Source organism: Heptranchias perlo, chromosome 36 (assembly GCF_035084215.1).
Source record: "Heptranchias perlo isolate sHepPer1 chromosome 36, sHepPer1.hap1, whole genome shotgun sequence".
Classification (NCBI taxonomy): Eukaryota; Metazoa; Chordata; class Chondrichthyes; order Hexanchiformes; family Hexanchidae; genus Heptranchias; species Heptranchias perlo.
The window spans coordinates 3,482,345-3,505,302 of NC_090360.1; the positions used below are offsets into that span (position 1 = coordinate 3,482,345).

The window sequence follows — 22,958 nt, forward strand, 5'->3', positions numbered from 1 at the left end:
CCACACTGGGCAGGTAATAACTTGTCCAACATTACTGGATTCCAGCTGTGAGACCACGGGGGTACTTTTTTTTTGAAAATGTGTCAACGGTTAGTTTTAATTATTTGGAGGAGGGGTTTTGATTTCCCCACGACTTTCCTCCCCCGATGATTTCCCATTTCTGATAGGCTGAGTTTGTATTTTCAAATCGGTTGTGTGTGAGAGCGATCGCTTCCCCTTCCTGCTCCATACACAGGATTAACGGACAGAAACGAGTCGCAGCCGCCACTGCCGCCCAGAAAAGGAGGGAGGTGAGCGCCAAATCATCTATATCTATCTTTAAAACACAATTGAGTTCCGCTGGAAATAAGGAACGAGTTGCTTAGCGCCACAAAATTTATATGCATATTATATATATATATATGAAAAAATGCTATACAGGGAGACGGTAACCGAAACTGTTCCAGGCACCTTGTGGGTGTCGGATGTTTATCTCCGCCGTGGGTTAAATATAAATGTGAACTTGAAGAAAATGTGTAAATATTTTAAAGTCCCCATTTCATCTGCAAATGGTGGGCAATTTTTTTTTGTTTGTTGTTACATTAAGACATTTCTTCGGCGGGAAGCGCTTGGCCTCGGTTTTATTTTTGTGTGTGTTTTTTACACGATCACTTTCTAGGCCTCGAGGTTTACCTTTTTAAAAAAAAAATTAAGACTGCTTATTAATAAATAATAGTGGTGTAAAATAGAGGGTTTCCCGGACGCCGAATCGCCATGCAACCGCGGATGGTCTGCGGGTTTTTTCCCCCCCTCTCTCCTCACGAAGGCAATTTGAGCGGCGATCCTCCCCCGGAGCTCCGGATGAAACCGGCTCGGGCGGCCTGCACACACCGCCTCCAGTCCGGCATTTGCTTCATCTTCATCATCACATATTTTTTAAAATCATTCTTTTTTTTTGAAATAAATTAAAAATTCTTACCCGGCTGCTGGTGCCGAGCTTTTCAACAAAAAGAAAGGTTCCAGGTTTGTGAGGAGGAGGGAGGGAGGGGGGGTGTGTGGGTAGCCGGAGGCCGAGGCCCGCGTCGCCTTGGCCATGTAGGCCGCGGGTTCCGATCGTCGGTTGAACGGAGCGCTCGAGCTCGCAGTTTGAATTCGCGCGGGCGCGTTCGATTCGGTTGGAAGTGAAAGTTTAAACGAACGCACGCGCCGCCCGCTCGCCGCTTCCCCTTTGTCACCGCGGGCGCCGGGCGCGCGCCCCGCTCTTCAGATGGGGGGGAACCATGAGGTGAATTTTGAGGTTAAAATATTGTTCTTTTGTTGGGCAGATGGTCTTTTGTTTTTAAAAAACATTTTTTAAACTGGTGCGTTTTTAAACTCCAGCTTCTTTTGTTTTGGTTGTTTTTTTTTTATTGACAACTTCCATGTTGGCTTACCACCATGTGTCATCACAATGACCAAGTGACGTTGGGGCAATGTCTGTTCCAGGCCTCAATTCCTTCAAAAGACTTATTTTATAAAGATGCATCAAGTATTTTATTTTTTAAAATTGGGATTATAAGTGTAACTAATTGTGTCCAACTTATGTATTGAGAGAAAGGCATGTGGCTCAGGAGATTTCTTTGTACACTTGAGCCTGAAAGATTTTTGTTGGGTAAGGGTATTAAGGGATAAAGAGTTGAGGTCCAGATTATTCATGTACAGTAGAATAGCAAAACAGGCTCAAGGGGCTGAATGGCCTACTCTTCCTACGTCGTCTGTTTTTTGAGTTCTTCCTGCCGAAAGTTGATTTCCTTGGGAATTTTCCAGTTATCCTGTATGGGTCTTCACAGATGTATGGTATCCATCAATATGAATATTTTAGTCTTATAATTCTCCTCAGACAATTCCCAAAATTCAGGAGGAGACATTTTCTCATTTGAGAGTAAAATCTTGTACATTGCAAATGTAGCTAGGGGAGAATGGGTATTTCTCAACAAGGCTCAAAATTGAGTTATTATATGAATAATAAATCTAGGTGCTCTGCACAAAAAGAAAGAACAATTAACTGACAATTAAATATGTACGAATGTTGATGTAGCATATGAGCTTCAGATCTACTGAATGGTAGGATCTAGTTTCATGCTATCTTAGTTCATTATTTTAACTGCCTTTGTAGGATTATGCTGGGTTGAAGTTGGGGACTTCTCTAGGAAAGAAGGTAAAATTTCCCCAGGTCATTGTCACATTTCTCTTGGCGGCTCCCTATAGAGCGGCACTGGTCGAGATCAGCTGAGTAAGGAAGCTATGGAATGAGTAGAAATTATCTTCCTCCTTTCCCACATTTTGTTGTCAACATTAATTATTTTAACCATTAAAGAATAATTATTTCCTCCAAAAGAACCATTCTTGTTGCAGTCACCATTCCCTCGATACAAGGCCATCACTGAGTTGCATTCTGAAACGAGACACCTGTGCCAGTGATACTCTGGGTGTAACTGCACTTGCTTTATTTTGTATTGGTTGCCATTAGTTCATTGGATGCAGTTCGGTAATGTTGGTATAGTATGAGTGGGGTTTTTTGGTTTCTGTCCAGCGGACCTGCACTATTTTTGAGTCCTGACCTGAGAGTTATTTTCTATAAGTATTACAGGGTATTTTTAAAATTGGTTCTATTTTATGGAGGAGGGAAAAGGAATAAGTGAGATGACACAGGTATGGACAGCTGATTATATATGCATAAATGAAATGCTCAAGGTTTTATCACAAATGTTAAGGTTAATTGAAATCAATATTCACCAGTTTCCACTGCAAAGGCACTTTTTTTTGTACAAGTTGGTAAAAATCCAATTCTCCCTCCAAAATCCCTGAAAATCCCCATTATTTCCCTTCCTGAAATTGGCATGTGGTGTGCTAATATCACAGACAAAATGTGCGTCTGGGCTTGATTTGACGCACAAAAGAAAGCTGTTTTTGTGCTGATAGCTTTATATATACTGCAAAGGAAAACATTTGCAGGGCTATGGGGAAAGAGCTGGGGGTGTGGAACTAATTGGACAGCTCCTGCACAAGCACGATGGGCCAAATGGCCTCCTTCAGTACTACTAGATTCTATGATTTAGCATAACTGCTTCTTTATTAGTTCCTTGTTTGTTTTCCTGAGTTTTAACAATGTTTCAAATAAAAATGGATTTTTGCTGAATTTATCTGGGTTTTTTGGGGACATTATTTTTCTCCTGATTTTTTTTCTCCCAGTTTTTGATGCAAAAAATAGAAAAAGATTTTTAAATCATTGATAAATCAGCTTTAACAATTCTTGCAAATGTCTAAAGTCACCAATTTTATAGTGGCAAATATGAGTCAAATTAACTTGCTCCTATTTCCCATTATCATAGATAGGGGAAGAAATGTTCTGTGTGCAAGACAAATTGTTTGGAACCTGGAGTTTCTTTTTAAAGTTCCATTGGTTTTGACTTGTTGAATCAATTGGGTAGCAGCAGGTTTTAGATTCAGAATTTGTATTAATGAATTTGAACTGGAGACTTGTAAGATAAACAGATTAGTTTTTACCAGTCTCGGCATTATTTTCCAGAATAGAATTACTCTTTGCTCTGGTGCTGTCTGCCTAAGAATTAATGGAAAGTGAGGTGTGTGGGAATGTTGTCTTGCAAAGTGAGGCATCATAAAGCTGTAAAATGAGAAATGTACAGTATTTTTGGATTGCTTTGGAATTTAATTTGGGATCAGTGTTTCATTAATAAAACTTATTGTTGGCTTAATTCATCTAACATAACTGCTGGTGCAAGTGTAAGGAAAAACAGGTAGGAAGTAGCAGTGTTGGAATTTTGTTGCGGTTATGAAAAGATGAGGTATAGTCAATGTCATCATATAGGTATGGTTTTTGAGGCCAATACTAGAATTTTGTCAATTCTTCTGACTACCCATCCAAAAAAATCAGTTAATTTTATCAAATGCTGTGTGAAAAGGACGAAACAGCATTGAAAATAGTTCACAATTTTAGCCCAAGTAAGGAAGGGAAACCAAGTTCCACCACATTTATCAATAAACCAATATAAACTAATATTTGAATTAGTAACTTAATAGTCATGCCCAGTTAATTAGGAGCCTTTAAAGGGACCAGGCATTACAGTGTGACTGTTAACCAGCTAACAATTAGCAACCTTACTTAACCAGCAAAGTTACTCCACCTGCCCTTTTGTTGTAGTGAGTGAATTCTCATGTAAAATCCTCCCATTTCACTAGTGATTTTTTTAAAATGAAATACTAAGTTAAAATCTAGAGCAATGATCTTAGCAGTGAATGTAAAGGTAGTAACTACATTTCTTTAGTCAGTGCCTTTTTGTTAGTAACATTAGATTCATATAGCCAACATCTCCTATTTTCTTCCATCTTATTTTCCTCATTATATTTAGCACTTGCTTTCTGACCTCTCTCTTTTCTCTCTTCCCTTTGAGTAGTTTCATCCCTCCATTCTGCAACTGTCCGAGCTAACATTTGAAATCTGGAGCTCATGGTGTATGGTGCAGACCCACACCTCTCCCTGAAGTGCTGATATTTAGGGTTTGTGATCCCAGAACGTGGGGGTTGAAATTTGCAAGCCTTGGGTAGGGCTAAGGATAGCCTTGGGTAGGGCTAAGGATTGCTTTCCTACTACTGTAAGAATCACTGTCTCACAATTTCCCCTTTTACTTTCTTGTTTTATTAACAGATAGAAGTGCCACAGCTCCCTACAATATATGGCTATTGCCATCTAACTCTCCTGATTTTGGGATACTTGTGTGCATCAGTTGATATAGGTTATGTACAACAAACATCTCTTAAAATAGTTGAATTACTTTTAACACTAACACACGCAAAAAAAATTGCAAGATAATAGGGAAAGAGCAGGGGAGTAGGACTAATTAGATAGCTAGTTCAAAGCCTGCACAGGCATGATGGGCTGAATGGCCTCCTTCGGTGCTGCAAGAATCTATGTCTAAGTGACTGATTGTGGCGTTTGTTTAGATCCACAGCTGGTGTAAGATTCTGACCCACAACACACAAGATGTCGGCCCGAAGTGGAAAAAAGAAGATGACCAAGTTGTCACGCTCCGCCAGAGCGGGAGTTATTTTTCCTGTCGGTAGGATGATGCGATACTTACGGAAAGCAACATTCAAATATCGTATTGGAATGGGAGCACCTGTTTACTTGGCAGCGGTCATAGAGTACCTAGCAGGTAAAAAAAATATAGTAAATATAATTTTAAATGTGGAGAATAGTGTTAAAATTTAGTTTTATAAAGGAAAGAAATGGTTACAGAAATGGATCCCTTAATCTTGGTGACAATTATATTTTGAATCTTCAGATAAAAATTGTAATAACAGAAATTCTGCTGTGGCATTTTAATTGTATTACTCCAATGTAATAATTTCCATTAATTATCTTGGTGATGAGTGACTATAGTAATTGTGCATGTGCACGAACTCTCAAGCAGCTAAAATAAGGCGATCATTTCTTTGCGCTGGTAAATGTGTGTAGTTTACATTTCATTTTTAAAACCCTAAAATTCAGGTATCTGGTAGAACTTGCTGTAAAGCTATTAACTCTAAAAGGTTTTTTTTGTAGCCGAGATCCTGGAATTGGCAGGAAATGCAGCAAGAGATAACAAGAAGAGTAGAATAACTCCAAGGCACATTCTGCTGGCAGTGGCAAATGATGAAGAACTAAATCAAGTAAGGCTTGTAATGATATTTGTCTGATATAGTTGAAATCTGTCAAATACTTCCATCAAGGATCTTCAATTTTCAAAAGGGAATTGGATATATACTTGAAAAGGAAAAATTTGCAGGGCTATGGGGAAAGAGCAGAGGAGTGGGACTAATTGGACAGCTCTTTCAAATAGCCAGCACAGGCATGTTGGTCCGAATGGCCACCTTCTTTGGCAAATATGGTCAGTGGAATTTTTAATTTTTCAAAAGACGGTTAAACAATTGTATATAATATCACGAATATACAGTTCGTAAACTTATTTTACTTGGTGAGATTAATTTTAAGATATTTGATTTTTGGTAATGGTGATTGAGAATTGCCTTCTTTGGTTCTGGGATTGGTCTGTGCTCGCACAGCCATTGCAAGTGTAGAAATCAGGCAAGAGTGAAGGTCAGCTGTGTAGCTACATTGGTCTCTGCTACTGGGGTGTAAGTGCCCCTGGAATTAATCAGATTTCTTTTTCCACAATTGAGTTGCATTACTTTGCGCTGTCCACGCTGTGAGGCATTGTAACTCAAGAGTTGCCACACGTCTTTCTGTGGCCAGTCACAGAGCAGTGCTGTTATAAGTTTGGGAAAACATTTGCCTGTCTGCCCCTTTTTCCAAGGAATGATGTGTATTACGACAGAATCTGAGAGGGGTACGCAGTTGAGAGTAGGAAAATCTCCAATAATCTATTTTGATCCAAGTGAAGCGACGTTAGCGTCAGCTTGGCTCATTGGTAGCACTCTTGCTTGTGAGTCAGGAAGTTGTGAGTTCCAGTCCCACTACAGGACATGAACACAATCAGAGCAGTACTGAGGGAGTGCTGTCTTTTGAACAAGACGTTAAACCATCTGCCTGTTCAAGTGGACATAAAAGATCCTGTGGCACTTGCTTTGTGCAAATTGGCTGCTGCATTTGCCAACATAACAGCGGTGACTACACTTCAGAAGTAATTCATTGGCTGTGCAGTACTTTGGGCATCCCGAGGATGTGAGAAGCACTATACAAATGCAAGCTCTTCTTACTGTATGTGTGTATTATGAGATATTCAGACCCCATAAGGGTAATTCATTCTGAATTTTAAAAAAATAAACACAAGTTAATAATTGTGTAAGTTTCCCTTTTCAAATTGATATCAGGCACACTGTCCATTTTGATTCTATATATAAATTAAACTTGTATCTAGGTTTGTGCATTGAAATCTTTTGATTCTAATCAGCCATGCTGCGGATAACTAAAGTGTTTCACTCTTCCCACTGGTGCTACTTCCCACAGACAGCAATTATATGGTGTAAAGTGTGGGACCAAAAACAAACTTCAACCCATCTTTTGTAATTTACTGACTTAAAATGCATTTTGCTAGACAGGGAAATAAGAATAGTGATGCCATAATGCACTGACATTTTTAGTGAAAATATATATTTGCCATATTTGGAACTGCAGATGTACCCTACAGGTTGTTTCACGCTGTTACTTTTGTGCCTGTAGCTACTAAGGGGAGTAACAATAGCGAGTGGCGGTGTGCTGCCTAGAATTCACCCTGAACTTCTGGCGAAGAAACGTGGAGCCAGAGGTAAAGCGGAAACTATTCTTTCTACACCTTCAGAAAAGAAGGCAAAAACAGCAAAGACTTCTCCAGTCAAAAAATCGGTCAAGAAGACACCTGCCAAAAAGGCTACAAAAGCCAAATCAGTCAGAAAGGCAAGTACACATCATGAAAAGTTCCTGGCGTATTGTTTTGGACATAGTAAGGAGGAACCACCAGTGTGGCACGGTAGCACTAAACTGTCCTCAAAGGACTAGTAATTAGTAGCTATTTATTAGCTATTATGGTTTTAATCCTGTGTTTCATAAAGTGCCATTTGCTTTACGTAGCTTTGGAAGCTCAAAATTTATCTCAGCTTAAGCTGTGTACTTTTATTTATTTTCCCAGGCTTTGATCTTGCACTTCCCTCGTCAAACTGGGAAAAGCAGTGCGAAGGACCTGATGTTTAGTTGCAGAAAAACTTTCAATTTGGCGAAAGTTAAATTGATTTAACTTATTGGATAAGGCTAATCTTCAATTAAACCTCAGCATTTGAAACTAAAGGTTACTGTCAAAATTCATTTGGATGGGTACAAAGTCATCTGGTTTTAAAATCTCATCCTCCAAAATATGTCACAGGTGGACAATAGAGTTAGCTCCCTGATGAATAAAAACTTGCAATGTTATTTGACTTTTAACACTTGAAATTTGACATGGGGCAGGAAAAGGATGGAGCAGCAGGTTAGCACACTTTCTTTTTGGTGGCCGAGGTTCCAATCCCACTATACTGTTGTTGAACATTCTTTGCTGCTGTTAGACCACTTATCACTAACACGACACAAGTAACTCAGTTGCATTTTGCCACCATTTTTGGGTTCAATCAGATGAGGGATATCTGTGCAGGGAAATTCAACATTCTGCTTCCCATATCCCTTGCCCCAAACATGACATTTTTCTGCATCCACTATCGAGCAGGCCAAGGTCAGTTATCACATGGGTTACATCAAGAGTAATATTCCTACTTTATTATCTAACCCCCAATTTAACTAATTTCCTATATTATCATTAAGGCCTTTGAGTGATGCTGTTAAAATAAAGATTTTTTTTTGCTGTAGCTGAGATGACACTGGCTAAAATGATTGTGATTCAAAGTTGATCAGCCATCTACAAGAGATAACATTAATCCTTTAGTCTGGATTTGATTTAAACAGGGTGTGTAAGAGTAAAAGAGTGGTGATGCTGTAACCCACCTAGTACCACTAATGCTTTCTTATCTGAACATATAGAAACACGTACATTCAATCCAACAAATAGGAAACCTATGAATATATAATTTTAGATGCAGATCATAGTCTTAGCAGAATCAATAGATTCACAAAACTCCCAGCCCTTGTGGTAATATGTAATGCCACGTGCTTAAAAACAGGAAGGCCAAGTGGGGTTTGCTTTTCAAACAAGGGTTAGTGGGTCACTGACACTGATTTGTAAAAGAACGAGAATACATCAACATATTAATACCAGAGTTAGTTTTGGAATTAAAATTGTCTATAGCTGTGCTATGGCACTGAACAAACACACGTCATGTATTTAATTGGATAGGTAAATACAGCACATTGCTTTTGCGAAAAATACTCATGTCGGAATAATGGAGACGTTTTGGATTATTTCAAGAACAAAGAAATTAAGATAAGTTTTTCAAAAACCAATGTTTTTTTTAAAATCAGGGTAAACGATCAGAGAGCAATAAGGAAGGGGCATCTAGTTCCACATCAGAGGATGTGCCCGGTGAAGGATTCACAATTCTTTCGACGAAGAGCCTTTTCCTGGGGCAAAAGGTAAGATTTGCAATGCATTTTTGATTTAAATTAATCCAAAAGTATGGACATAATTTGTATCCAGTTCAGTACTCAATATATTTTCAGTTTTTGCATTTTCTTTTACCGCTTTGTTTGAGGATTGGCGCTTATTAAAGCAATGTCCTGATTTTAACATAATAAAAATTAATCTTTGTTTCCACGTCAAACTATTTTGACCATCTTCAATTGCTTTTAAACTGTTGCTATTAATGTAGTTTACCAGATCTTATTTTCTCTATTTTCAGCTATCACTGACACAGAGTGAAATCAGTAACATTGGTTCAGTTAAGGTTGAGTGCATCATTAACCCAACAAATGCTGAAATAGATCTTAAAGAGGATGTAGGTATGTTTTTGTGAATTTTTTTTTTCCCACTAGGCCTTACAGTAATTATTTCTATACCTGAGGGATGCTTTATAAAACGGCTGAAAAGTCTGCTGGCTATATTTACATTAACTTACTGTATTCACAGTACACTTGAAATTTTTGGAAACTATTGGAATATGAAAGTTGCAATACACTGCCCCATATCAGCTCTAAGTTAGTAATCTTTTTAAATTGTTCTCTCAGACAATTTGGGTTCATCTTCTAATCTATTGATAAATCCTAATAGAAACTGTCTTAACAAAAACACAGAAAAGTAATTCATTTGATGAATGTTTAAAATTTTTAATTAAAATAAGGGAGGAATTATTCCCCAATTCACAACTGTGCCTGAAAAACAGAGTGGGTAGTGATTGTACAATTAACTAACTGTGTCCATAGTGACCACTTGTAGGTGATCACAGTCCACCATGAGGAAAGCCCAAATGTAAAGTTCATGACTAGAATCTGAACTGCTGTTCTGCTGACTTTTGGAGAACAGATTAGTCCCAATATGTTTGACCCATTTATAGACTCCAAATCAACACCAGTATAAATATCACCCCTCACATGAGTTGGTTATTTGCCAGTGCTGATCCAAACACAAGCCTTACAACCTGAGTGACCTTGAGTCACGTCTTCTGCCTGCTTTCCTACTGTTGGTCTGATGTACACCTCTGCATCTTAGTGTCGCTGATGGCGGAGTACAGCCCCACAACCTATCTCCAAGCAGAACTCCAACCTGGATGTTCAGAGTCAGCTGACAATTTCCTGACTTAACTTTGTGACCAGGATATTACTCCACATCTTGGTATTACCTGTACAATGAAGCACCTGTTCTTGCAGTGGTGTGGGGCATAGTTGCTGTACAAGCTTTAAGGTTCTTAGAGATATAAGGATTTAATAAACAGATCTATATTACTGTGAATGTGTGAGTAATCATTACTCATTTAGTCCTGCGTGGACTGAACCTATAAGTAAAATTAATGAAGTGTATGTGCGTATCTACGGAGATATCTTCTGTATTTCACTCAATGTATTTTTGTACCAAGAATTTTAAGCTCTACGGTAATATTGTTCATTACTGTAGGGATATAGAGAGATATTTTCTCTCTGTTCATGTAACAAAATTATAAAAGTTCTTTATTACGCATTAATGCACAAAGCAATTCTTCCACCATAATGAGTGAATACTGTATCGAGACTTCCAGCAGTGGTAGCCCCGGGAATTCAATCTCCAATTTGGTTTTAAGACTACCTATGTTATTAAGATGGCACTGTTACATATTTGATGGGGAGGAAAAAGGAACTGGTTTTGCAGTTTGATCTTTTTGATGAGGTTCAGTCCACTTCACCAGTAGACCATCAACCAGCCTACAGTATGTTATACACATCAATTGTAATTTCAGGTAATGCTTTGGAGAAAGCTGGTGGAAAGGAGTTTTTGGATGCTGTGAAGGAGCTGCGAAAGTCCAATGGACCTTTGGAAGTAACTGGGGGCAAGTAGTAATTTGTAATATAGTTTTTAAGTTTAGTAAAGTTAACTGTACAAATAGTACAGTCAATTAAGACATTCACATCAAAGATCTGCATTTATTTTATCATCTGTAGTTACTACATGAACAATAGAGAATAATCTGCTTTGATATATGGTAGTAAAATAGTCGAAACACTGAAATTTTACCAATTATGATTATTACAACACAGTCTATTGGTGCTTTTGAATACCATAATCTCATCTCTTATAGGTATATCTTAACTTTTCAACCAGGGAAAATGCTTTTGGGTATTTTACACTTGTGTTCTGTTGTCACATTTGGCATTTTGGGAGAACCAGGCAATGATTAATATGTTTACATATCAAAATCATAGCATGCCATTCCAAACTCTTATCGATTTCAGTTTAGTAGCAGATTCTCACAGGTCACTGCTTATTTGACAACCAGCTGTTGTGGTATACAACTGTGTATAACCATATACAGATATATATGTATAATATTTATCCATGCAGCAGAAACAGATCTGGGGGAGGGTGGGGTCACTGGAGCACTTGGGGTCTGACTTTTGAGCCAGTAGTTCTCCTGATCGGACAAGTGGGAGCTGATATAAACTACAAAACAATTACGTCAAATGAGGACTGAGGCTCATGAAGCCCCAGGGTTAAGTTTATCCACGACATGAAGTGGCTCAGACTGATGATTCCAATTCCAAAGTGAACAACATTGTGTAGATGCTCGCAATAACCCACCATCAATACCCTTTGCATGTAATTGTAGACCAGGGAATTTTGCCTCTCTAGAATGCCCAGCTCACAGTTTGAGGTTTTGCTTTAGCTCTGCAGTCCTCCATGTGGCTCATTGGGTGTCTGCTTTTTTGCATATGTGGGCAAAGGGAACTTCATACTCGGGTTTAAAACAGCCAGACCTTCAACACTCATGTTTAAGTTCAAAATGGTGACACCTCTGTAAATGATCCAGCAGGCCACCCAGAAAAGTATCTGTTTGCAAAACACAGCCTTGCATTTTGTCACGTGGGGGTGAGCAAATCACAAAATGCATTGAAGTTGGTTGTAATGGAGTAAATTATCTGTACAAAGTTCTACCACTTGGCCTAACAGGAACACCCAGAGGGGTTGGTAAATTACTTGTTGATGGCAGTGACCTTTTTTGACTACAACACCTTTTAATGTCAATGGATGTTTAGATTGGTTCATTCGAGCACCCTTTAAGAGACAGACTAGCAGGTACTGAATTCAAAGGGAGACTGAGGTTCCTCATAAATTGACAACGTAGAATCTGTCTTTCTGAGGTGGTTGATTTTGGGATGGCACTGGGTAGAGTATAAGTGGGAGAGCATTTTGGTGGTAGTGATCATAATTCAGTTAGATTTAGCATAGTTATGGAAAAGGACAAAGATAGAACAGGCGTAAAAGTTCTAAATTGGGGAAAGGCCAATTTTACTAAGCTGAGATGTGATTTAGCAAAAGTGGACTGGAAACAGCTACTTGAAGGTAAATCAGTGTCAGAGCAGTGGGAAGCATTCAAGGGGTTCAGAGTAAATGTGTTCCCACAAAGAGAAAGGGTAGGGCTCCCAAATCTAGACCCCCTGGATGACAAGGAGCATACAGGGTAAGAAAAGGCAAAAGAGGAAGCTTGTGTCAGACACAGAGAGCTGTCTGCACCTAGGAAATCAGAAAAGCAGAGAGGGCACGAAAAAATACTGACCAGTAAAACTAAGGAAAACCCAAAAATGTTTTATAGGAACAGGAGTAGGCCATTCAGCCCCTTGTGCCTGCTCCGTCATTTGATAAGATCATGGCTGATCTGTGATCTAACTCCATATCCCTTAATACCTTTGGTTGCCAAAAAGCTATCTATCTCATTTAAATTTAGCAATTGAGCTAGTATCAATTGCTGTTTGCGGAAGAGAGTTCCAAACTTCTACAACCCTTTGTGCGTAGAAATGTTTTCTAATCTCGCTCCTGAAAGGTCTGGCTCTAATTTTTAGATTGTGCCCCCTTCTCCTAAAATCCCCAACCAGCGGAAATAGTTTCTCTCTATCCACCCTATCCGTTCCTCTTAATATCTTATAAACTTCGATCAGATCACCCCTTAACCTTCTAAACTCTAGAGAATACAACCCCAATTTGTGTAATCTCTCCTCGTAACAACCCTTGAAGTCCGGGTATCATTCTAGTAAACCTATGCTGCACTCCCTCCAAATACATAAAGAGTAAGAGGATAACTAAGGAAAGAATAGGGCCTATTAGAGACCAAAAAGGTAACCTGTGTGTGGAGGCAGAAGAAGTGGGGATGGTTCTTAATGAATACTTTGCATCTGCCTTCACAAAAAGGGGGACGATGCAGAGATTGTAGTTGAGGAGGAGTGTGAAATATTGGATGGGATAAACAGTGAGAGAGGAAGTATTAAGGGGATTAGAACATAAGAAATAGGAGCAGGAGTAGGCAAAAGTGCCCCTCGAGCCTGCTGTACCATTCAATCAGATCGTGGCTGATCTTCGACCTCAACTCCACTTTCCCACCCGATCCACATATCCCTTGATTCCCTTGAGTCCAAAAATCTATCCATCTCAGCCTTGAATATATTCGTGACTCAGCTTCCGCAGCCCTCTGGGGTAGAGAATTCCAAAGATTCACAACCCTCTGCATGAAGAAATTCTTCCTCATTTTAGTCTTGAATGGCCGACCCCTTATCCTACAACTATATCCCCTGGTTCTGGAATCTCTAGCCAGGGGAAACAATCTCTCCGTATCTACCCTGTCAATGAGATCACCTCTCATTCTTCTAAACTCCAGAGAGAATAGGCCCATTCTACTCAACCTCTCCTCATAGGACAACCCTCATCCCAGGAATTAATCAAGTGAACCTTCGTTGTACCGCCTCCAAGGCAAGTATATCCTTCCTTAGATAAGGAGACCAAAACTGTACGCAGTACTCCAGGTGAGGTCTCACTAAAGCCCTGTACGTCTTTGAAAGTAGATAAATTGCCAGGCCCAGATGAAATATATCCCAGGCTGTTAAGAGAAGTAAGGGAGGAAATAGCGGAGGCTCTGACCATCATTTTCCAATCCTCCCTGGCTACAGGCCTGGTACCGGAGGATTGGAGGACTGCTAACGTTGTACCGTTGTTTAAAAAGGGAGAGAAGGATAGACCGAGTAATGACATGCCAGTCACTCTAACCTCGGATGATACAAAATTGGCCATGTGGTTGATAGTGAGGAGGAAAGCTGTAGACTGCAGGAAGATATCAGTGGACTGGTCAGGTGGGCAGAAAAGGGGCAAATGGAATTCAATCCAGAGAAGTGTGAGGTAATGCATTTGGGGAGGGCAAACAAGGCAAGAGAGCACACAATAAATGGGAGGATACTGAGAGGTGTGGAGGAACAAAGGGCCCTTCGTGTACATGTCCACAGATCCCTGAAGGTAGCAGGATTGGTAGACAAGGTGGTTAAAAAGGCATACTTTCCTTTATTTGCTGAGGCATAGGATACAAGAGCAGGGAGGTTATGCTAGAATTGTATAAAACATTGGTTAGGCCACAGCTTGAGTACTGCGTACAGTTCTGGTCACCACATTACAGGAAAGATGTGATTGCACTCGAGAGGGTACAGAGGAGATTTACGAGGATGTTGCCAGGACTGGAGAGTTTCAGCTATGAGAAAAGATTGGATAGGCTGGGGTTGTTTTCTTTGGAACAAAGGAGGCTGAGGGGAGATTTAATTGAGGTATATAAAATTATGATGGGACTAGATAGAGTAAATAGGGAGGACCTATTTCCCTTCGCAGAGGTCAGTGACCAGGGGGCATAGATTTAAAGTAATTGTTAGAAGGATTAGAGGGGAGCTGAAGAGAATTTTTTTCACCCAGAGGGTGGTGGGGGTCTGGAACTGACGGGTGGTAGAGGCAGAAACTCTCAACTCATTTAAAAAGTACTTGGATGTGCACTTGAAGTGCCGTAACCTACAGGGCTACGGACCAAGTGCTGAAAAGTGGGGTTAAACTGGACAGCTCTTTTTCGGCCGGCACGGACACATTGGGCCGAAGGGCCTTCTTCTATGTCGTAACTTTCTATGATTCTAGAGTCTCTGTCGTAAGATTGCTTCGGGCCTTGTATACATCAATGCTTCTTTGACAGCACCTCCCGAACCTGTGACCTCTACCACTTAGAAGGACAATGGCAGCAGGTACATGGGGACACCACCTCCAAGTTTCACACCACCCTGAATGGACATATATCGCCATTCCTTTAACATTGCAGGGTCAAAATCCTGGAACACCATACCTGCATGGTTCAAGGAGGCTCACCGCCACCTTCTCAAGGGAAACTAGAGATAGGCAATAAATGCTGGCCTTGCCAGCGACGCCCATATCCCAAGAATGATATTTTATAAAAAAACATGATCTCCAGCAGTTTGCAAGATTCTGGCTCAACAGATACTACGTTGATGGCAAGTCATAATTGTGGTACCACATAGAAGCTTCTAAGACTCTTGCAGCTCCATAGACCACCCTATCGACTTTGCTACAAAATTTTGAGACGTTTTGTAGAAACCTGGACAGAAATTTCACGGCATATTGTTAACTAAGCTCATTACAGTGGGCTTCCTTTAAAATGTGATCATCTGTAACTGAAAGGAGGACGAACTTAGCAATAGGCCGTCAGATGTGTTTGTTTATGAACACTGTTTGTTAATATGCTGTTTTAAAATGTTTCATAGAGGTACAAAAAAGGCCATCTTTTGAGTAGTTGGTTGCCAATTAATCCTCTTCATCTGTTACAGCTGTATTGGGTCAGGCCCCTGGATTGCCAGCTAAGTTCATCATTCACTGCAACATCCCTCAGTGGGGAGTGGATAAATGTGAAGAGCAACTGGAAAAAACTGTGAAGAATTGCCTGACCTTGGCAGACGAGAAGAAACTGAAATCAATCGCTTTCCCATCCATTGCCAGCAGCAGGTAAACTTATCTTCTGTTTGAAAGTAAAGGCTTTTTTTTAAAACATTGGGTAGAGGATACCACTCTGTATACTGGGTGATGCAAGTCACATCTGCTTTTGTTTGAAAAAGATATAGAGCACAGAAATGTTGCTGCAGTTCACGTAAATCATGATTGTTTAGTATGAATCACTGTTGGCATTCATAAGTGAAAGAAATTGGTATGCCATGATTCCATTTTATTTTGGCCAAGCTGCAATTTGGTTTCGTAAGATGCAAATGATATCTCTTTTTGCTTGAATTGGACCGTATAGAGATGGAGCAACGTATTGCGGAGAGAAATTTTAAAATTAATACCCTCCCACCGCCCTTTTCAAAAAAAGGATGACTATCAGACCATTTGAAGATACGATGCTCCATTTTATTGTAGCTTTCCCTCTCCTATTGAGACCCACCATTTGGGGTCTGAGAACCAGAGGAAACAAATGGGTTGATGCCAGTTATAGCAGCATAAGTGGCACCACAGGAAACCCTACACACAACTACCTTTCTACCACTGGCTGCCAACCAGGAAATGTACAAGAGAGCAAGATTCAGTACTGGTTAGGGCAGGGGTTTGGCCAACTGGAGAAAAATAAGTGGCTTGAAACAGTGGGTCTTCCACTGGGAACAAAAACACAGCTGAAGCTACAACTACCTCCTGCTATTTCACTTAGTATGGGGGAAGGATAGTACTTGATTGTATTTAATGTACTACTTCAATCAACCACGATGGTGAGAAAAGGCAAATATCAAGATCTTTGAATGAAAATGTGCTTTCTATTCCTATTGCTGAGAAGCAAGTCACTGTTAAAGTAACTTGAGGTGGACTGCAAATGAAGGTGCATACAAGTTCTGGCTGAAGCAGTTCTTAAAAGGACTGATGTTTTGGGGTTCTCTTTAAGGATGGGTACTGCCTTACCAAAACTGCATATTTTTATCTCTTCATGCAAGTATATAAACGTGGAGGATTTATAGGGTGGCTAAATAGTACTCATAATTGCTCGAGGTAGTCCCTTTTCAGATGAACTTGCAAGCTGCATGGCACCAGACACTAAAAAGCTCTGCCCCTAGGGGAAGCCTATCTTGGCTACTAGGGCATGAGGAAGATTCACCAGAAAGGACACTTTTTTAAAGCCATGGATTTTGTGACCAATACATTGTGATATTACTTTGACCCCATTGCTTCTGCGTTTGGTGATCAGCACAAAATGTTTGGGGCGGTGAAGGAGAAGAAGAGAGGAACTCTTTTAGCTATGCAGCTTTGATTTGAAGCAAATGAATCAACACGTGGCCAAGCTAATTGATACAAGATCATGGAGTCTACCCTTCTACGCTGGGTTTATTTATTCATGGGATAGGATCATAATCCCACTGAGGAGATCCACTGGTTATCCATGTTTGCCAAATGTTGGGCAATTATTCCAACCTGTTGAGGTCATGGACTGCAATGCTATCTACCAATCTGAGGTATTGGTGGTTGAGGTTAGAAGGCAGCAAAGGCTACAACTGCAGGCCTGCCAGAATATTGCCTGTTTAGATTACTAATGTGGGATCCTGTTAATGATCTGGAAAACTACTTGTGCTCAAAGATTACAGATGCTAAAAGTCCCACAGTTCTGTCAGCAAACTCTTTTAACTGGCCATAGGTATCTTGGATCATGGTTCCTATAGAGGGTGATGCCCTGGAGAGGTTGTAATTGCAGCTTGATCCATTTTAGATTGCCATGGAAACCTGGAGTTTGGTTTGTCAAGTAATAGAAACACTGTGTGGGTTGCCTGAATGAACTTCAGCTCCTTCCTTAGTGTGCATGTAACAAAGCAGTTGTTGAGGTTGCTACACATGTGAACTTTGCAAAGTAAATACTGGTGAGGGACATGTGAAATCACTGGGTATCACAGGTCCAACGATAGGGGAATTATACTTTCTCCTGGTAACTCTCGAACATCCTGATTGGATGAAAGCAGACATTCTTCACATTGGTTGCTGTAGGCCTGGGCTATACTTCCTGGATTGCTGTCAGAAGAGTAACTGCCTTATATTTCTCAAAAAGGTGTTGAACTTCCTAAATTTTAGGATGTTTACTACAAAGTAATAGATTAAAACCTATGCCTTTCAGTGAGGTTCCCTTAGATAGCATTTGAGCATAGTAAATCATCCTTTTTCCTGAAGTATTGGAAGTGTGTACAGTTTTTTTTTCAAATGTGTCCCATTAGAATGAACCTCTGTCTGTTCTATGAAGAGTTTAGCAAAGGCATATCTGCAATCTAGGTCTTGTGGTCAGCTAGAGTGAAGCGTATTAGTACATATAGGTATGCCTCAACAACAGTGTGCATTAATATGGGGCCTTTAATGTAAAATGTCCCAAGACGCTACACAGGAGCGTAATCAGACAAAATTTGGCACCGGGCCAAAAGAGGAGACCTTGGGACTGGTGACCGAATGCTTGGTCAAAGAGGTAGGTTTTAAGCAGTGTCTTAAAGGAGGAAAGAGGGGTGGAAAGGCAAAGAGGTTTGGGGAGGGAATTGCAGAGCTTGGGCCCTAGGTGGCTGAAGGCATGATAGCCAGTGGTGGGTAGAAGGAAGTAAGGTGTGCACAAGAGTCCAGAGTTGGAGCAACGCTGAGTTTTTGGAGGGTTGTAGGGCTTGGGGAGGTTACAGAGTTAGGGAGGGGCGAAGCCATGGAGGGATTTGAACAAAGTCTGTATGCTAACACAGTTTGATTCCTGAAACTGCAGAATGCCTGACCAGGGGTTCAAATTGTAACAGAGCATTGAAATGCCGTAAGATTTAACTACATTGCCCTAACAACCCATCATTAAAAATCAATTGTTTGTGCCACATCACAGTACGATGATCAGTGTTAGCAAAACATTGGGAATTATTACCTACTATCATAATCATTATTCAAAAATTGTAATAGTAAAGCAGCGGTTGTGTACAGTGAGTACAAGTGCTGATTTCAAGGTTAATTTCAAACAAGAATTTATAAAAATTCTTCAGGAGCAGTCTCCACTTTGAAGCTATAGTAGAGGGTATTTACTCTTTCTCCCTTAACTGAAATCCTAATGTTAAATGTGTTGATGCTTCTCAAAGGTAAGCTAGTAGTGAAGGTTGCAAGCGACCTATAGTTCCGATAAACTTCCTGTACCACATTAGTGTCCATCAACAATCTCCAGTTTTATTGTATTTTGCATTATAGCCACATATAATTGTTGTACCGATTTAGTTTTGGCATTAAGCTTAAAACATAAAGTTGGCGTACCACACCTGGTGACCATATCCCACCACGTCACTAATTGCTGATCGAAGATACACTGAAGGTCTGCCTTTGGAAGACCACCACTTGACGACTGTTGGGTAAAGGTAGCCATTTGCTTTGCATGTAGGAGAAATCTGAGCTCCCCAATTTAAATCTTCACATTATGCCCAGAAGTGGGATGGGAGGAGGCTCATGTGGAGCATAAACGCCAGCATAGACCAGTTGGGCCGAATGGCCTATTTCTGTGCTGTAATTCTATGCAAGTTTCACGGTGGGAGCTCTCTTAATGCAGATCACCCCTGAATGAGGGGGGAAGGGAGTCTCCTCCTCTAAAATTAATAATAAACTCTTTTGTCTTTTGGGGTTGATTTCCATGTCATTGGACAGGACCAGCTCTCGAGCTTCAGGTCGGTCTGCAAACCAATCAAGGTAGGATGTTCAAATGCTTCTACTATGGTGGTCATCCACGTATTTAACATTGTCCATGAACCTGACGATTGTTAATTATTATTAGAGAAAGTAGGTTGCCAAGTTTGGTACCTTGAGAGGTACCACCATTGGTACCCAACAATTCCTTTATCTTGTTACATACACTCCATTTCATTAGTTAGAAAAGCCTCGATCCACCAAATGACTGCTTGATGCATGATCGTAGCCGTCATATTATCCAAAAGGATATTAATGGTTGATCAGGATGAACACTTCCCAATCTTATAGTAAGTATTAATCGGACAAAGGCCTAGGAAAACCTGACCGAATGTACTGATCTAAGATAGGAATTGTGCAACCATACTTTCAGCAGTTCAAATGCCTCTGGTCAGCTATGGATTGGAATTGGTTAAATACACTGTGTGTGTGTGTGTTTTATTCATTGTGTCATGGAATTAGGGCAGGTGGTAGCTTTTGGAATAATAGTTGCAGTACCCTAATCAACAAGGATATATATCTTTTTATCAATGGCTTATGAAAAACTGGATCTAAATGAGGGGCAAGGATGGAGACCCCTCCTCCATAACCAGTTGCTTGTGGCGTCATGACCTGCATGTTTCTGGAGCGAGCACAAGCAGCAAGCTAAGATCTCAGTCACTCTATTTGTGACAGAAATGGCCTCCAATTTTGAACCTTGCGGTGCTGCATGGATTACATAATAGCCTCGAGTCTGCTAAACACGTAGGTTGGAATGCTGTGAGTTGATTACTATACTGGTCAGTTGTTATAATTGTTGGTCCCAGAGAAGGGGGTTCAGTGGAGTCTAGGACCAAATATGTGACCGGGCTATTTCCATTTGGTCTCTTGGCTCTCTCTGAAGTTCTTTTGAGACTGCCAAGCTAGCCAATGCAATAGAAAACTTGCACTACCAACATTCTCCATAGGACTTGTGCACTGATGGAGCAGCAGTGGAAAATGGTTTAAATCACTGTACTGGTTCAGGCTGAAGACTTGTTCTGAAGAAGTGAACCTCACGGCCAAGCCCACTAAGAACTCTTGTCGGCAATTGTGGATGAAAGATGAAGACCAGTGCTCAGAGTGTGTGCCGATTTGGCGTGTATAATTTTTCACCGTGGATAATTTTGCTGAATTATTAGGCCATGTTATTTCTCCTATGGCCAGGCTGGAGGAAATGCTCTGAAGAAACCAGCCACTGGCACAAAACTGCATTTCTCACTCAATACAAAAAAAGTTAAAATCTGGATCAGACACTCAGGAGGCTTGTGTGTGGAAAGTAGGAGGGATAGAATGGACCCTGTGAGCAGCCACATAGTGTAGGGGGGATAGAATGGATCCATTAAGCAGCCACATAGTGTAGGAGGGATAGAATGGATCCTGTGAGCAGCCAGGTAGTGTAGGGGGGATGGAATGGATCCTGTGAGCAGCCAGAAACTAGCACCAAAAGAAATACTATGGTACTAACTCTAGCAATTTTACAGTTGAACTTCCGAATACAGATGTCACAATTCTAGACAGCATTTTGTGTGGCAGAGAAAAGGGTTTGTCGTGCAGCTGAGCACACGCAGTGCAACTAATTTAAACATTTAATAGGATTAGCCACTTGCATTAACCAACCCCCCCCTCCCCCAGTAAATGATTTTGTTCATTGAAGCTGTGTGAGGGATTCATTTTTTTACACTGTCACTGAAATGTAAGACAAGAATTTTTTTTTCTCTTTACTTTTGAGATTTACAGCACAGGAGGAGAACCTTGGTCGCTGTTGGTTCTTTGATCTAGCAATCCAAAACTAATCCCACTTTCTTACTCTCTCCATAGGCTCGTATCTTCCTCTGCTTCGAGTATTTATCCAGTTTTCCCTTAAAAGATGCAGTGGTCGTCCCTCAACTACCCCGTGGCCACAACCTGTTGCGTGTGTGTAAAATAAATTCCTAACTCCACTCTTCACCCTTAGTGACAGTTTTAAATTGACTCCCCCAACCAGAGAAAATAATCTTTCCCTTTTCATGCCAGCAAAAGCCTTAATTTAAAAAAAAACTCTATAAATCATTTTAGCCTCATCTGCTCCAATGAAAGTAATCCTAATATCTTCAGTCCCACTGTATATCTATAGTTCCTCATCCCTGACATCCTCATAGTGAATCCATGCTGTGCTCTCTCTGGCTTTAATTGTCCTTTCTTTAATGGGGTGTCCAAAACTCTACACAGTATTGTAACTGTGGCCTGACCATTGTTTTGGACAGTTGATTATGTCATTAACTCCAATTGAATTACTAATGTAAATATTTGTTCTTGTCAATGCTGATGGGCAACTGCAGCATTGTACATAATCTACAAAGTATTACATGATGTTGCCCTTTTATAGCTCTTTGGTACACACTTGGCAGGTGTACTGCCATAGTAATGTAGAAGCGAAGTTTAATAACAGTGAAGTAATGGTTAATTTGTTTTTTTACCGTCAGAAATTGTTTCCCAAAGCACGTTGCAGCACAGCTCATCCTCAAGGCCATCTCCAATTATTTTGTTAACACAACGTCATCATCGCTGAAGAACATCTTTTTCGTCTTATTCGACAGTGAAAGTATCGGTATCTATGTGCAGGAAATGGCAAAACTTGACACAAAGTAACCTGTTTTTATCTTTTTTTTAAAATGGAAAGCTGGGGAATTTTAACAGCGTTTTGTCCAACAATACAGAAAAGTGTGTGTGTGTGTTCAAAAAGTAAATGAGAAGGTGCAAAGTATGAGTTCTGTGATCACGAACATGTTCTGAAGTTTGAAGTGTAAACTTTTGATTACATTTTTTATAGTACTCCTCCCAAGGGGGAGAAAACATTTTGAAATTTACTTTTAGGGGAAAAAAACAAGAAAACAACCTTCTTGACACTGTGCATCTTTTACATTATTTTGTGATTTTACTGAAATACTGAGTTTAGATTTAAGGAATTAAATTTTTTTTTTAAAAGGTTGTGACATTCAACAGAATAGTGGAAGATATTTCATGCTAGAACATTGTTTTATGACTCCATGTAATTGTGGTTTTAATTATCCCTTTTGTTAAGTTAATGCATTGGTTTCACATTCCAGTGTGTAAAGGAACAATTGGAAGATGAAGCAGCAGTATGGCAGCAATCTGTCTCTCCCTGTACCATTTGCTGTAGTTTGATAGTGTGACTGCTTTTTAAAAAAAATAAAAACAAAAAAAACTTGTATTTCAGGCTCTGATGTTGCAATAAAGTAATTTGTTGCAGACAACTGTATATAAAGTGGTCCATGCGAAAGAAATAACTTGCATTTATAT

General features: G+C 40.1%; 1 protein-coding gene and 1 long non-coding RNA gene across 5 annotated transcripts in view; one reads left to right on the forward strand and one right to left on the reverse strand.

Annotated features, from left to right (window-relative positions):
- Positions 1–1,238, reverse strand: part of LOC137304009 (uncharacterized) — a 70,091-nt gene extending 68,853 nt beyond the window's left edge. For both annotated transcript variants that reach the window (XR_010958502.1, XR_010958503.1), the window contains exon 1: positions 959–1,238. This is a non-coding gene — a long non-coding RNA (uncharacterized lncRNA). The remainder of the gene's footprint in view (positions 1–958) is intronic.
- macroh2a2 (macroH2A.2 histone) lies at positions 183–22,874 on the forward strand. Of its 3 annotated transcripts, none has more exons than XM_067972399.1 (10): positions 183–290; positions 4,981–5,192; positions 5,582–5,688; positions 7,199–7,411; positions 8,960–9,070; positions 9,337–9,436; positions 10,864–10,953; positions 15,758–15,932; positions 19,599–19,640; positions 22,121–22,874. In XM_067972399.1, exons 2-10 carry the CDS (start codon positions 5,021–5,023, stop codon positions 22,284–22,286), a joined length of 1,176 nt encoding a protein of 391 aa, XP_067828500.1. In that variant the 5' UTR covers positions 183–290; positions 4,981–5,020; the 3' UTR covers positions 22,287–22,874. The 3 variants fall into 3 exon arrangements, with proteins under 3 accessions (XP_067828500.1, XP_067828502.1, XP_067828501.1); XM_067972400.1 differs by lacking the exon at positions 183–290 and adding an exon at positions 917–1,002; XM_067972401.1 differs by lacking the exon at positions 19,599–19,640.
- The last annotated feature ends 84 nt before the right edge of the window (positions 22,875–22,958 follow it).

What these genes read in the sequence shown, in the direction of transcription:
- macroh2a2 (XM_067972399.1), top strand. Translation starts at nt 5,021, where the DNA reads ATGTCGGCCCGAAGTGGAAAAAAGAAGATGACCAAGTTGTCACGCTCC. An exon ending in GGTCATAGAGTACCTAGCAG is followed by an intron (nt 5,193 to 5,581) that starts GTAAAAAAAATA and finishes TTTTTTTTGTAG; the next exon opens with CCGAGATCCTGGAATTGGCA. An exon ending in CGGTCTGCAAACCAATCAAG is followed by an intron (nt 19,641 to 22,120) that starts GTAGGATGTTCA and finishes TTTTACCGTCAG; the next exon opens with AAATTGTTTCCCAAAGCACG.